This window comes from Pterocles gutturalis, unplaced genomic scaffold (genome assembly GCF_000699245.1).
Source record: "Pterocles gutturalis isolate BGI_N339 unplaced genomic scaffold, ASM69924v1 scaffold15765, whole genome shotgun sequence".
In the NCBI taxonomy this organism is placed as follows: Eukaryota; Metazoa; Chordata; class Aves; order Pterocliformes; family Pteroclidae; genus Pterocles; species Pterocles gutturalis.
The window spans coordinates 1-13,996 of NW_010141072.1; the positions used below are offsets into that span (position 1 = coordinate 1).

The following is a 13,996-nucleotide window of genomic DNA, read 5'->3' on the forward strand; positions in this document are numbered from 1 at the left end:
TGTCACTGTCTGCCATGGTATTTATATCTCAATTTTCATTCAGCTGCAGTTATGGCCCCTTCTTTATACAAGTGCCGGAAGCCAGAGTACTTGTCTGCCCAGCAATGCAGTCTCAGCAAGAAGGAATTATTTAACAAGAGGGAAAAGCAGTAATCTCAAGTAATAAAATTGGTCCCTGCTTTCCTTCTGCTTTCCTCCTCAGACCAGCCAAGATCAATCCTACAAAAATAATAGAGATGATTCATTTGGTTTTGACATTTTCTTTGGTCATATAGGGGTGAATTATTTGACACAAAAACCCATTACTATCCAGCATTAATTAAATTCCAAACTGAAAAAGCACAACAGCCTACTTCAGTGAAATTGACAGTGAAGGGGAAAGAGGACATGTCCACTTTACTGAAAATTGCTCGTTAATATCAGAATTATCTCCATCTTAATGGAGCTTTAATCAGATAAAAGCAGACAGGACAGCGTGGGAAAAAAATTAACCAAATTCTCTAGTTTCTAAACTTGTAATTTCATTACAGAAAGGCAAAAGAGCATTTGTTAAATACAGCGCTGACCAGCTGAGAGCCTCAGGTCCAATGATTTTGGTGTCATCTACTGTTGGTTCTACAGCAGAGCTGTCCAGACAAAGTTTAAGACACACAGTCCTTATTTTCAATGTCAGAACTACTACTGCTCTTGAAAACACTTTATAGGGGAAAAACTAATCTATGCTGGAGAAAGAGAAGATACAGGATGGTACAGCTCAACAACAGAAAGGCAGAGACCAACACTAAATTGTCTCCATGAACCAAACAACTAAAAATATATTAGAACTACACAAATAAATCAAAACCTTTTCTCAGAATTATCACAGAAACCTGGCTGAAATCAGTGCTGTACTCCTTGCAAAACAGACAAAGACTTGGTAACAATTAGCATCTCAAAACCCAAATCTAAATATGATTCCAATCACGTCCTTTAGCCAGTCTCTTAATTGAGAAAACAGTTTTCCACAGAATTATGCAGCCCCTTCACAACTGTTGTGCTCACCCGTGGGAGCTATTACTTAAGCAGAATAATCAGTGTGAACAATCCAGTGTGCTTCCAGGAAGCCTGCAATTGACAACGTCAGAAAATTCTCCTTGAAAGGACAGCTGCACAAATGCAGCACTAAGATGCTCAACAGTGCTCCAGACTGTTCCTTTTATTGTACTGAGCAAAAGGCACACAGCAGCCTCTCTGAACTGTAAATGCTCCCAATTTTCAAGTGGGAGAAGAAGAGAATTCTCTTGGTGCAACACAGAGAAAAATCTGCCAGACATCACTGCGCTCCCGAAGGAACCCCTCTCGTGCTTTCAGGCAGGGTAGTGCAGGCAGTGGTGAAATTGTGTGCCACTGATGAAGGAGGGTGCTTCAGACAAAATTCTGGGCAATGCTTCAAGACAGTAAGGTTGCCAAAAGAGGATGCTAGATTTATATAAGCTGAGGGAATATAAATTAGTTGGGGGGTTTCTGCAGTCCACAAAAGAATGGAAAATTTGAAGGGCAAATTGGGATATTCAAGCCACCATCACCCTCCCCCTTTCGTAAGCTGAGAGTTCCATCCTGCCAACCAAAGACAAAATACAGAAATCTTCAGATCTCTTCTCCACTTCAACTCAGAAATCATACTAGAAAGTCTGCCCTATAGAATTATAACTTTTTTTCTTTTTTTCCTTCTTCACCATGACTGTAATACATCATTCAGTGAATAATGGAATTTAGAGTTTTTGATGGTTCTGGCACCTACCTTCAGTCCACGAAAGCTGCCTGGGCTTGTTGGTGAAGAACTGGAGGACTTGGTAGATTTTGGGGTGGATAACTGACTGCTTGGGGTTCCATTAACTGGCCAAAGCAATAAAAGCAAATAAATGAAATAAAAGATGAATAAAAGTCAAAACCCCTAACTTGTTTTTAATCATAACATAAATATCTGACAAGTTATCACTCAAGTCTGCACACAAAGACCGAAACAGGCTCCTCAGCGTTTAGGAATAAATTGTCCACTTGCATGCCACCCAAATGCACCCCCAATACTCATGTGGCTGGATTTGGGATCAAAAAGACACACAAATATTGCACTGCCATTCTAGAGATGAGAAAGGCCTATTCTGTCCTTTGCCAGTGCAAGAACTTTGGGCAAATAATAGCCATGGTCTCTTTAAATTATATCATTTATTGTGATATCACACAATAAGATATGGAGAGAGAAAGTGTTCATAAAGTCATTTGACACTCCATCTCTCCTTTTTGGATCAATACCTTACTTTCTAGGTAGAATGTTTCACAGAAAACAACTTGTTTTGTTTGTTTTTCCAAGGGAAAAAACAAACAAAAAAGGAATATGAGCTGTTTGGATGATAAAGAACTTCAGCAATAGTTCAGAAAAAAAGCTATTTAGGGAAAAAACCCCAACAGTTGAAAGGTAGTAGGTTATTTCTGAACCTCCAAGAAGTTCAAGTGTCTGTGAAAGCATACAATATCATCCCTCTTGACTTCAGGAGTTCATTCATTTGAAGTCTAGTATTCCAGAGAGGCCTGATACAACATCTGCTCTGTCTCTTGTGACTTGAGCATAACTTAGGTCAGTGCTTGTATTTTTCTGAAAAAAAAAACCAAACTGATGAATTTCATTTTGCAGACAGAGTATCATACTGTTCACCATACACAAATATGATGCGACATTTTATGATGTGACATTACTTCCTCTCTAGCTCAACTTCATTTTTTTTCTGGAAGAGGAATATACCAGGCAGAAATTTAAGAGCTAAAAAGGTTTCATAGCCGATTCATGGTGAAGAATCATTTTTTCAGAACGAAAAAAGCGACCCTGGCAAATAGAAACTTAGCTTCCAAGTAATTAAGTTATATCTGCACATATCCTTTCCACATCCAGAGGTCTGTCATGGGTTATACAACACTCCCTACCCAGCACTATCTGATTTATTTTACAAGTGTCTATTAACCTAGTATCCTCACTTTCTCTGAGTGCTAAAGATGCCTTCTAAATATTATTTTCACAACCTGGGCAGTCCATCTGCCAGCAGACCAGACTGACTGCACTGCAAATGCCACAAATCCCTGTTTTTCACAAAAATCTCTCTCTGATGTGTGATGTGAAGATATAACTGATTAGCATTTAGCTACAGAGTAAGACTGTCTTGAAGTCTGATAACTTGCATTTACACTCCCAGACCCGTTGCAGGGCTAAGAGCTTAGTCTTTCCTACTAAAAGTATTCCATGTGTTTAGGGTATTTTTGACTTGACTTTAACAAGGGCTGCCTGTAAGTACAATGGGTGAATTACTTACGTGTTTTTTTAAGAAGCTAAAAGAACTTAGGTGCACACGTCCCTCCTGCAGACTACTTTTCATTGCTTTGGTTTAGATAACCTTCTTGAAACCTGACATATCAGTGCTTCCTTGTTTTATAAAGGATTCGCAAGCATGACGATGAAAAGGGCTAGTGAATGCTATCTTACTGTTTTCTGCCTCTTCCATACACAGTTTTGCTCTAGCCATTAGAAAAAATAGTGATCTGTAGATTTAATGACCAAAAATGAGATATTTCAGTAGAAGAATTTGCTTCCAAATGACCAACTATTACTACAGGAGCAGAAAAGTTTTGTTTATTCACAAATTATTTTTTTATGCAGCTCACAGAAAGGTCATTCTTTGAACATGACCATTAGGGGTTTACTGTATATTGGTCTCTAACTCACTACCATCCTTTTAAGCATCAACAGAACCTCTAAACTGTGCCTGTGAAACTGGTTCCAGTAGAAGCTGGAACTGGCCCTGTGTAGATACAAAAATTTTGCATCTGTATGGAGTCAGCTAACTGCTATTTGAGACAGTGCTACTTTTTTTTTTTTTAAACTCAAAAATCACACAAGCAATCTGTATTCATTTTTGGTACAAACTTGTTCACTGGTATTGATTTGCTGATTATTTCATGTATATGCAAAACTTACCTTTCTTATCTGTTTTCTAAGTCTAAAGTTCTTTTGAGGTGTCTTTCAACATGTATAGCAGCCTGAACATACACAGAAAAATCTGTCCTTTAAATAGCACATATTAGGCTACAATTCTGTAGCCTAATTCTGTAGCATATTGGAAAGTTGAAAAGTGAAAAACCTTTTAAATTGTTAACTTCTAGTATGGTCCAAAGTCTTAACTTATTTGGTAATCAAAATGCACGCTGCTTATAAGATATTTAGTGTTTTAGAGATACCTTCACTTTGAACTGGAGGTTTTTTAGAACTTAGGCTGAAATAACACATGAAAACAAAGGAAGGTAAGAAACTGCAAATAAAATGAAAAACTACGACACGTTCTTTCACTGCTTTTTTCAGCAACTCTTAGCCCTGCCTTTTTGCACTTCGGTTGAAATTTTCTATTATAATTTGCTTTAAAATACACGTACAAATGTATTGCTCCTCAGAACACCCCTCTACTTGTAGTCAAATTATACCTTTACAAATTTAGCTTTCACACCATTAGCAGATGTCCAAAAAGCATCATTTATATTATCTCACACAAATGGTCTACTTCAACAAAAAAACAACACCCATTATGCCTCCGTTCACTGAATGCAAAAATGTGTGTTTCAAGCCTGAAAATATTCACAAATACAGTGAAAGGGGTAAATGGAGAGGGAGGAGACGCGCTAGTGATACACAGCCATAACAGTAATGGCTCACCTGGGGATTTTGCTGAAGAATGAGCACTGGAGTAGTGGCCACCCCTCTTTACTGTACTCATATATTTGACACAAAGGAAAAAGACATTAAGGAAAGAAGTTATTAAACAGCTCTGAACACGCATGAAAGGAAGAAGGAGAAATAAAGGTAAGTAAAGACCATATGAGAAAAAATGGCAAGTAGAAGGATAAATACCAGACACTTCGAATAATTTTTTTCAAATTAACCCAACCAGAGGGGTGTACAAGTAGAAAAAGTAAGAAAATGACAGCACTGATTTCTAAATTCTTTGCATAAAGTTCACTGTTGATAGATAACCCATGGGATCTCACTGAAGTTAACAGGATTTGCATGAAATGTAGATCTGTTGTGAAACTTGCCCTTTCCACTTTGAAAGACCTCAAAGACATAAAATTACTTTAACCAACACCAATTAAGCAAAACAAATATTGCTGTGGAAATGAGAATATGGAACGCATTGCAGTTTTGAATACACACACAGGAGCTTACGTGCATAGCTACATTCAAAACAGAGCATTGTATATTTACATATTCAATGGTTTGATTTCAGGGCTACTTCTCCATGTCTGAGGGAAAAAAATCAGTTAGGCTTTATTGTGTTTAGAAATTAAATGCAGAGGTTAAAAAAAAAAAAAATCCCCAAGTTTCTGCCTTATATTTACTTGCATAAAAGTTGGTTGGAACATATGGTGTTCAGCCAAACTGCTGGTAAAAACACAATGTGAACCCTTCTTTGGAATTACAAGAAGCACAAAAAGAAAAAAAATATTCTCTGTTAATGGGCAATAACATTCCAGAACAGCTCCTAAAATTACTTGGAACAGCAAAACCCTGTATTTCTGACAATATTTGGCTTATATAGGAGAAGCCTTTCAAATTCAAACCACTTAAGAGTGTACTCTAGTTCAATGAACATGAATTTAACCACATAACAATCCTGTAGTTAATAGTCTTCAAGAAAATCAAATGCCATGCTGAAAATACATCCCAAGTGTACAATTAGCACAAATGATTCCAATGTTCATAAACGGAAACATTTTGTGCCTGCTAATTAAAAAATAGAAACCACATTTCTTCTCAGGATTCAAAAATAATTGTAAATTTTATTATAAATTAGCATTAAATCTATGAGACAAGCTGAAAAAAAAAAGTTTTTTTCCCCAGGAAATAAAGCATAGCACTTGTCTTTCAGACAGAGACAACCATTTGTTCACCCCACTAAACAAATCCTAAGTTTCATGTATTTTACACGTTCAGCTCTTTCCTAGAGGTAGTACCTGAGGCAGGTGATTTGCTTCGACGTGAAGGTCCTGGACTTTTGGACCCAGAATGCCTCATGCCAGATGATCGGGAATAAGAGGACTTCATAACGCGGCATTCTACAAAGCAAGCAGAGTGTTTCAACAACAGTTCAACATCCAGGCTTCCTCCAAACACCACTGTTGCTGTTTATTATCCAGAAATGAACACCAGTATTTTCTATGCATACTTGCCCAACTGACTGAAACAAATTTATAAGAGCATCCGAGAACTTTAACCCACGCACCGTACAAACATCTTTGCATCAGTCAAATGCTGTATTTAACATTCTGCATGTAATATTTCTTCATGTCTTGGATTATTACTATAATTCAGGTTTGTACCTACACACAGCTGAACGTAAAGAAGACAGCTGATGCCAAGGTTCTGATAATTCAGCAAATCCTGCATGCTGTAGTGGCAGCTTCATATAGAACACCTGCACAGCAACCTCAATTTACCTTCTTTTGCAAGAAATTGATGTTGTGACCAATTTTTAAAGAGGTGAAAAATGTCTATTGCTTCCAAAAGGCTGAGACAATAGGTTACTGCCATTTACCATCAGCTATATGTCATTAAATAGAGGACAACCTAAATGGGCAAGGAATCAATAGTCATACATGCACTGACATTTTGGAAAGATTTTAATTCCTACAGTTAGCATCCATTGCAAATCACTCCCAATTGAATCATATAAATTTCCCTCCAAATTCTGTCCCTGTTATTCATCACTAGGATGTCAATGTCACTATTATGATGCCACGTCACCATCAAAAATAAGTAGAGCTGCATGCCCTGCCAGTCAAGACATGTTCCACTCTGCACCTAACCTGTTTTTCTCCATTAAGACTTCCAGAGTTATTAGAGGAAGCAGTGACCACCAAAAGTGAAGAGACCAGAGGAGAAAAAACCCCTCCATCGCTGGGTTCTCAGAAAGGAAATGAGCCCAAACAGTTAGTGCAGGGTGTAATGGCAAAAGCAAACCTACGACCTTAAAATCTGCAAGGGAAATTATGGTTTTGCCCAAACTGGGATTTGCAGTGTGAGTTAATACACCCATGCTCTTCCATGCCTGTGTAAGAATAAAATTACATCTTAGCTAGTCTAAAACTATGTTTAAAAAAAGACCCCTCTTGTCACCTCCACACTAGCTGAAGCAACATGATCAGGCAATTCCAGAAAAGCAGCATGCCAGCAACAGCAATAGAATGGGAGCCAGCTGAATCTTCCATCCATCCAAATGCATGGACCATTGCGGTCAGATACACAGCTACACCTCTTGATCTAACTGAAGAATTTGTAATGAAATTACGGTATTCGTAAAAGTAGGAAAAACAGCAGATGCTTTTGCTTTCAGTTACCTGGGAGCAAGGCACCCCCACCCCCCACCTTACTCACAACCTGAAGCTCTCCTCAAATAATCTGAAAATTCTTGCACAGGAAGTTTTCTTTACCACAAATTCATTTTTTTCATAAAAGAAAATCAGGGTGATTCTACAGATGAACAATTATAGACAGAAAAAACACTGAGAAAAACCAACAGATATATATATAATTTAATATTCCAAGCCAATTCTGAAACTCCCTGGCAGAGGAGAGCAGGAGATTTTAAACAGATTTTAGATCCATTAGATCCATGACTGAACTTTTTAAAATTCAGTGCTGTTTTCCATGTCACTCTAGAGACAGGGTCTGTTTTCCCAGAAAATAGATCAGATTTGTTAGTGCATTTTAACAGACTTACAGAATCCTGATGATGGTTAGGAGAAACTTTCTAATCCATAGGAAAATACATTCCAATGTATATGTGAAACCAGGTTACACAGCTCTTGAGGATTGAATGGGGCAGGGGAGCGGGGAGACATCTCAATGAAGTTGACTATTTCAGTAGGTTTAGGATGTAGAGTCTTACCACTGTGATCCAACACGAAGTCATCCTGAGCGTACCGGTATTTCTCAGGTCCACACGCAATGAAGACATCATCATCTCCAAAGAAGTCCTGCAAGCATGTCACCTTGACAGCAAAATATACAATCTTTAGTTAGTCAGCAACAATTATTAAGATTGTGTTTTTCTTTTCACAGTGATACCGTAATGTTCTTTTCTAACGACAGAAACACTCCAGTTCCCAAGTACTTCAGCTCTGCCAGTAGCGCAGGAGACGCAAGGGACAAGAATGTAAAATATGACTGCCCCTCGCTTCAAAAGCACCTTCCCTTACATTTAACACCTGTACTTTTGCCTATAATCCATGCATGATGATGACTTTGACAAAACCAGCTATAAACACTACTCAAATATCAAAGCTTCTTGCAGTTTTACATTAATTGCTTATGGGAAAATCTGTCAAGTTAAAATTATTGCATCTACAGATTTATTCTTTTATTTCCATTAATTTCCATGTTTTCATGTCCTGTTAAAAATTAATTCCCCTTTTATTAAAAGGTATTCTCTATTCAAGAAAAAAATAGTCTGTTCCATGCCCTTTGCAGCTGTGTCTGTTCTTAATTGTCTCAGTAATGATGTTGCAATGTATTTCAAGATGGATATCAAAAGAAAAATGCTTTAGACATTCTTTAAAAAAACAAAACCAAAGACCTTGAAATAACCTTACTCATCAAAAGTCAATAAAAGTCAGCTTATGAAGGAGCAAGTGTCTGCCTTAAAAAATTCAAACCAAAAATGCCACAGCAAGAAATCCCACCAAACTCCTAACTCTCCTGTAAGGAAAAAATAAAAAAGGGTTTGCAGGTAGCAAGCTCTTTTTCAAATGTATAAATGGATTACAATTTTACTGCATAATTGTTTCCCTACTGTTTTTAACACTGCATACCCAAATGAGGTCTGGGAATGGAAGCTATGTAGAAGCTAAGAAAGCAGAACCATTTGGTAAAACCATGTCATTAAAACAATAAACTGCTTTTAGGGAAACTGTCTTTTTTTGCTTCCCAGACAGACACCAGTCAACACCATTTGCATTTTTTACCCAGTGTGACAATAGTAAGCCCTGGCAGATCTGCAGGCAGGGGTTTCTCCTGCCTGCAGTATTCCGAGAAACACTCAGAATACCAATGACCCTCTGCAAGAACACCCACACGGGCATCACCAGCAGCGCAGTTGTCATGGCAGCTCACCCAGAAGAGCAGCCGGTGCCCTTACAGCGAGTTCCTCGCTGCCGCGCCACACGCAGCATCCAGCATTTGTGTCACTGTGTTACGCAGCCAAGGGACTCCAGCCGTCACCAAAATCCTTTTATTGTTATCTTACCATAGTGGTGACAAGCTGCTCTCATCGACCAGATATCGAGATATTTTCAGCAGTGCTTGAAACTGCTGCTTCGAGTTAACCAAAGAGGCAGTAATAAATGGATTCAAAACACAAATTTAAGAGAAGTTTTGATAGCATGGGATTTATTCCCATTCTACTAATAAGATGACTCATTAAAATTTCCACGGATTTCAGGAATCCAGCAACAACCCCAAACCCACCCCTCCAGGAAAAGCTGTGCGACAGCTCTCAGAACACTTACCCAGCAGCACTGCTGGAAGCAGGCAGGGATGTTCTGGGAAGCACACGTTCATACCCGAAGACCCCCAGACCAAGCGCCAATTCCACAAGCTCTGCGTACCCATCATTGCTCTACTCCTGCCCCCAGTGCTCTTGCAGGGCTGTTTTCAGCAGGTTAGAGTTAAATGCTGTGGTTTAGCAGAGCCTAAAATCTTTCTTTCTATTCTGTAAATGCTGTGGTTTATCGAAGCCTAAAGTTAATCTTTCTGTTTTGATTCAAAGCCTCCCCCTCACCCCGTAACCATCCATCCAGTCTAACATCTGAGCCGAGAGTAAGAGAGGAGAGAAGAACAACAGGTCTTAGGTCAGGCCCTGGGAAACACACAGGGTGTAACTGCATGCAGCATCATCCTCTTGTTGTTTGCAGAGCAATGCTACAAAGGAAGGGTCAGATCTGTGTGCAAAAGATGGCAGGAGTACCCTTAGAGATGCACCTTAAAATCTTTTGTAAATGGCCACTGGGGAGGGAAATAAAGGACTTTACGACAGGTATTCATTTCTATAGGTGCTCTCCCACATGTTCATGTATATCCAGTTCCCCCCAGCAAGAATATGCAGGAGTAATTGGAAACATGAGCACCAGTGATGAGATAAACCACTGGAAATGGAGCGACAGTGCCTGCATCTTGGAGCTCAGGCTCTCGATTTGTTCGCAGACTGTGTGCCTGACCTGGGTGGCTTCCACCTGCCAGGCACACACCAAGACAGACTTTAGCTTAGTGTAAAAGATACTGAACTACACTTATAACTGGAAGCCAGATAAATACAAGAAAGATACACATAGATGCTTGCTATATTCCAGCAGTGAATACTGGAAGTCCTCCTTCTCCCTACAAACAGTCTGCACTGGTTAAGCATAAAATATAGAAGGAAAAAAAATACTGAAAAAAGTGTTCAACAAGGAATAAAGACCTGCTAGGACTTACCAATCCCAAATAACCACATTATAAGGTGAGGGAAGTATTTTTGAAACCACGCTAATGGCAATCTGCTGTTTTCCTAAAAGTACAGGCTTATTAGTTTCCTGATTCCTTTTTTTCTTATTTTTCCCCACAATGAGAAGTGAAAGATATTTAGAAAATTTGCTTTAGGAGCGCTTTAGAGTTATCTTGTTAACTCTAGATGTTTTAATTAACATGTTTAAAATGTGCTAAACTGTATTTATTTCTAAATACAATCCCTATTTATTTCTAAATACAACACCCTTTCCTAGACAAACACTGCCTATGTTCTGCTGGTAACTTCACTGGCTTCCCTTCATTTAGAATGAAAAATGACTTATTGGTGCTCCTCTGACAACTCAGACTGCTATCAGGTTGTCTCATTGCACTGCTTCTGCTTAAAATACGTCACTATACACAGCAGAGTACTGAATATTTGGATAGGACTGGATTGGACTTATACTCAGTCCTTTAAAAATACTTCTAGTGGCTTAGAATTACAAGCAGGAACACAAGGGAATTGGGAAAAGCAAAAATGTCATGCGAGGTATCTCAGAATAAACGTTAACTGGAAGTCAACATGACATTTTCTTTTTGGTAGGGTCACCTACAGCATTATCATGTGTCGGTTTCAACAGAATCGGTTCACTTGCATTCTCAGCCACTGCAGCTTTCTGAGATGATGCGCAAATGTCTCTGGGTGTCACTGCTGCCTGATGGGCGCAAAAAGGCTGTGCTCACCTTTAGACTAAAAAGCAGTGGACAGCGTAATTCCAGCGGCAGCACCAGAAGAATTAAATTATAATCAGCTTAATTGCAAGGAGCCCAAACAAGTATGCAAGAGGCTCAATGATCCAATGATTCAAAACGTGAATTGCTTGTAACAAAAAAAGCAGTCTTTTCTCATAGAACTTTTTTTTTTTTACCCCCGTTGAGGAAGTCTTGGGACATTGACTAGATAAAGTTTATTGAAAAACACAAAGACCTTTCTAACAGAGGTGCATACTCATTATGTTACTGAAGTGGCATGACTACCACTGGTTTGTAAGACCTCATGGTAAAAGCATTTCAAAATGACACAGCTGAAAGCATAAAAATGTGGTTTACAACCAGAAAAAATGAAGCACAAACTCAGGAATGGGAAAAAAATGTAAGTCCAAATGTGAAAATGGAATGTTGGAAGGGAAGGGAGAGAAACATATTTATTTGAAAAATCAATTTCCTGCTCCCCTGCTGTCTGCTAGTGCAGTATTTTCATGTCACATACACCCATCATATTCCCCCTTTTAAAATAGGCTTACATTTCTGACAAATATTTATAACCAAAGTAGTTTTCTTTTTCCGAAGAAATACTTATTCAGCCAGCTCAACTACCAGCCTAGAACACCCAAATTGTGATCCATACAGAAATCCCTTTCCCATTACACTAAACCACATAAATGTAATTTACACCTTTTCCGAAAAAATACTTATTCAGCCAGCTCAACCTACCAGCCTAGAATACCCAAATTGTGATCCATACAGAAATCCCTTCCCCATTACACTAAACCACATAAATGTAATTTACACCAACCCCTGCTCTCACCTCTGAATCTAACAAGCAGAAGATCCATTCCCACCGGGAAGAAAAAAGAATAGCAAGTTATCCTCTACAGACAGAATTCAACAAGTATATAATAACTGTCCTTTATGATGAAGTTACAGTTAGAAAAATTGAACATGTACGCACAAGATATTTGTCTTCCAAACTCCAGAGGAAAAAAAGAAATACTAAAAAAATTTTGAAAGACTGACACCATGGAGGTTTTACAAAAACACCTGAGAAGTTACTGAAGAATTCAATTCCTCTCAAATCTCCAGCACTAAACAGAGTTCTGTAACCATGTATCAACACCCTCCAGCCACGAGCTCACTGCATAAATTGTTTTTATTCCAGCTTTACAAATACGCTTCATTCTAAATGTAGAACGATGAGCTGTAAAGACAAATAGTTTGGCTCAATTTAGCATGGCTGATTCAATTTAAGAAAGCAGCAACAGGACTGTACAGTCTGAGTCTAAAGAGACACACCCTGCATCTGGGGAAAGCTGCTCTGGATTAAAAATTCTCTGTGTCAGCTGAAAATGGAACTAAAACACCAAAACTGGAAAAGATATACAAGATTATTTGTTTTTGTTTTAACAACGGAAGAAATACCTGTAACTTTTGACAATGGAAGAATTATTTATACCTACTGACTTCAAGAAAACAGGATATGGTATAAATATTTTTAAAAAGCACATAACATACAAGACAAAAGAACAACTAGGAAACCAGCACAGTACCAGCTGGATTTGTGTATGTGTTTTCAGCCCAGCAGTAGTGACAGGCATTTGAGGCTGAAATCCTTAAAGAAATGCAGTGGGGTTTTTTCCATGAATTGCTGAAAAAAAGTGATTAATTGTAATCCATGTCAGCATGACAAATCTAGATACAACCTCCTTGCTGTTGTCTTCAGTGTGAGCTGTTTCCACATTGTTGCTCCTCTTTGACTAGGACAGGTTACAGCTGTGCTGTCCTGATGGTTTTGCCTTTTTTCCCTTGCATCAACCTTTATTTCTGAGTAAGCAAAAGTCTGGTCATATTGGTAATCATCATGCTTCCTCTTCCCAGCCATACACAGAATGTCGATAAAATCCTCACAGTGTTCTGGAAGCTATCTGCTCATAACTGTCAGCCTTACGGTTCAAGGGTTTATGCACATCCTAAAGTGCAAAACACCAAGAAGGAAATCCTGCAGAACCAGGTCAGCTGTCTGTTTTCTATTTCAGTTCCATGACCAACAGGGACAGACATATCTTTCAAAAGGAAGAGTTTCCTCTGGGCATCCTCAGGAACTCAAAGAGGAAGGTGAAAAGGGCATTCCCACCCTTTCCTACTGAGCACTGGGATTGCAACACAGATTTTCTTACCTGGGAGCTTCCCCTCAGTCTCTGCACTTTCACAGAAACACTTGACGAAGGGAAAAGGGGTGTACGTGTTTAACCAATATTCCTAACTAAGCCATCAATATCCTTCACAACTGAAACCAAGACTGGCACAAAAGAGGTTCCTCACCAGCTTCCTCTGTGACAGCTCTACTACGGAATCTCTCTGGGAATTTCCAAATTAAACAAAATCATGCAAGACAAAAAGAAGGGTAAGCAAGCTACTAACCTCTGGTGCAATGCTTCAAAGAGCTCAAACACTACCAAGACTGAGCACATCCGCCTGAAGTAGCTATAGGGTACGCTGGGGAGTCCTAAAGCTTGAGGACATATAATCATGAGCTTGACAGACTCTAGACACTTCTCCTACTGGCCATAGCTATGAGGACTGTGCAGTTCATGAGAGTACCTTCTCCAACAGGCAACTTCCATAAGGTCATTAACAGACCAGGACAAAAAAAAAAATCTC

General features: G+C 38.8%; 1 protein-coding gene across 1 annotated transcript in view; it reads right to left on the reverse strand.

The window, feature by feature from the left end:
- Positions 1-1,780: 1,780 nt before the first annotated feature.
- The window catches only part of LOC104459044 (serine/threonine-protein kinase DCLK2-like), a gene marked incomplete at both ends in the record, with an annotated part of 42,636 nt that continues 30,420 nt past the window's right edge, over positions 1,781-13,996 (reverse strand). Inside the window, 4 exons of the mRNA XM_010083907.1 lie at positions 1,781-1,875; positions 4,733-4,783; positions 6,031-6,132; positions 7,965-8,067. Of these exons, the coding sequence (XP_010082209.1) occupies positions 1,781-1,875; positions 4,733-4,783; positions 6,031-6,132; positions 7,965-8,067 (351 nt within the window). The remainder of the gene's footprint in view (positions 1,876-4,732; positions 4,784-6,030; positions 6,133-7,964; positions 8,068-13,996) is intronic.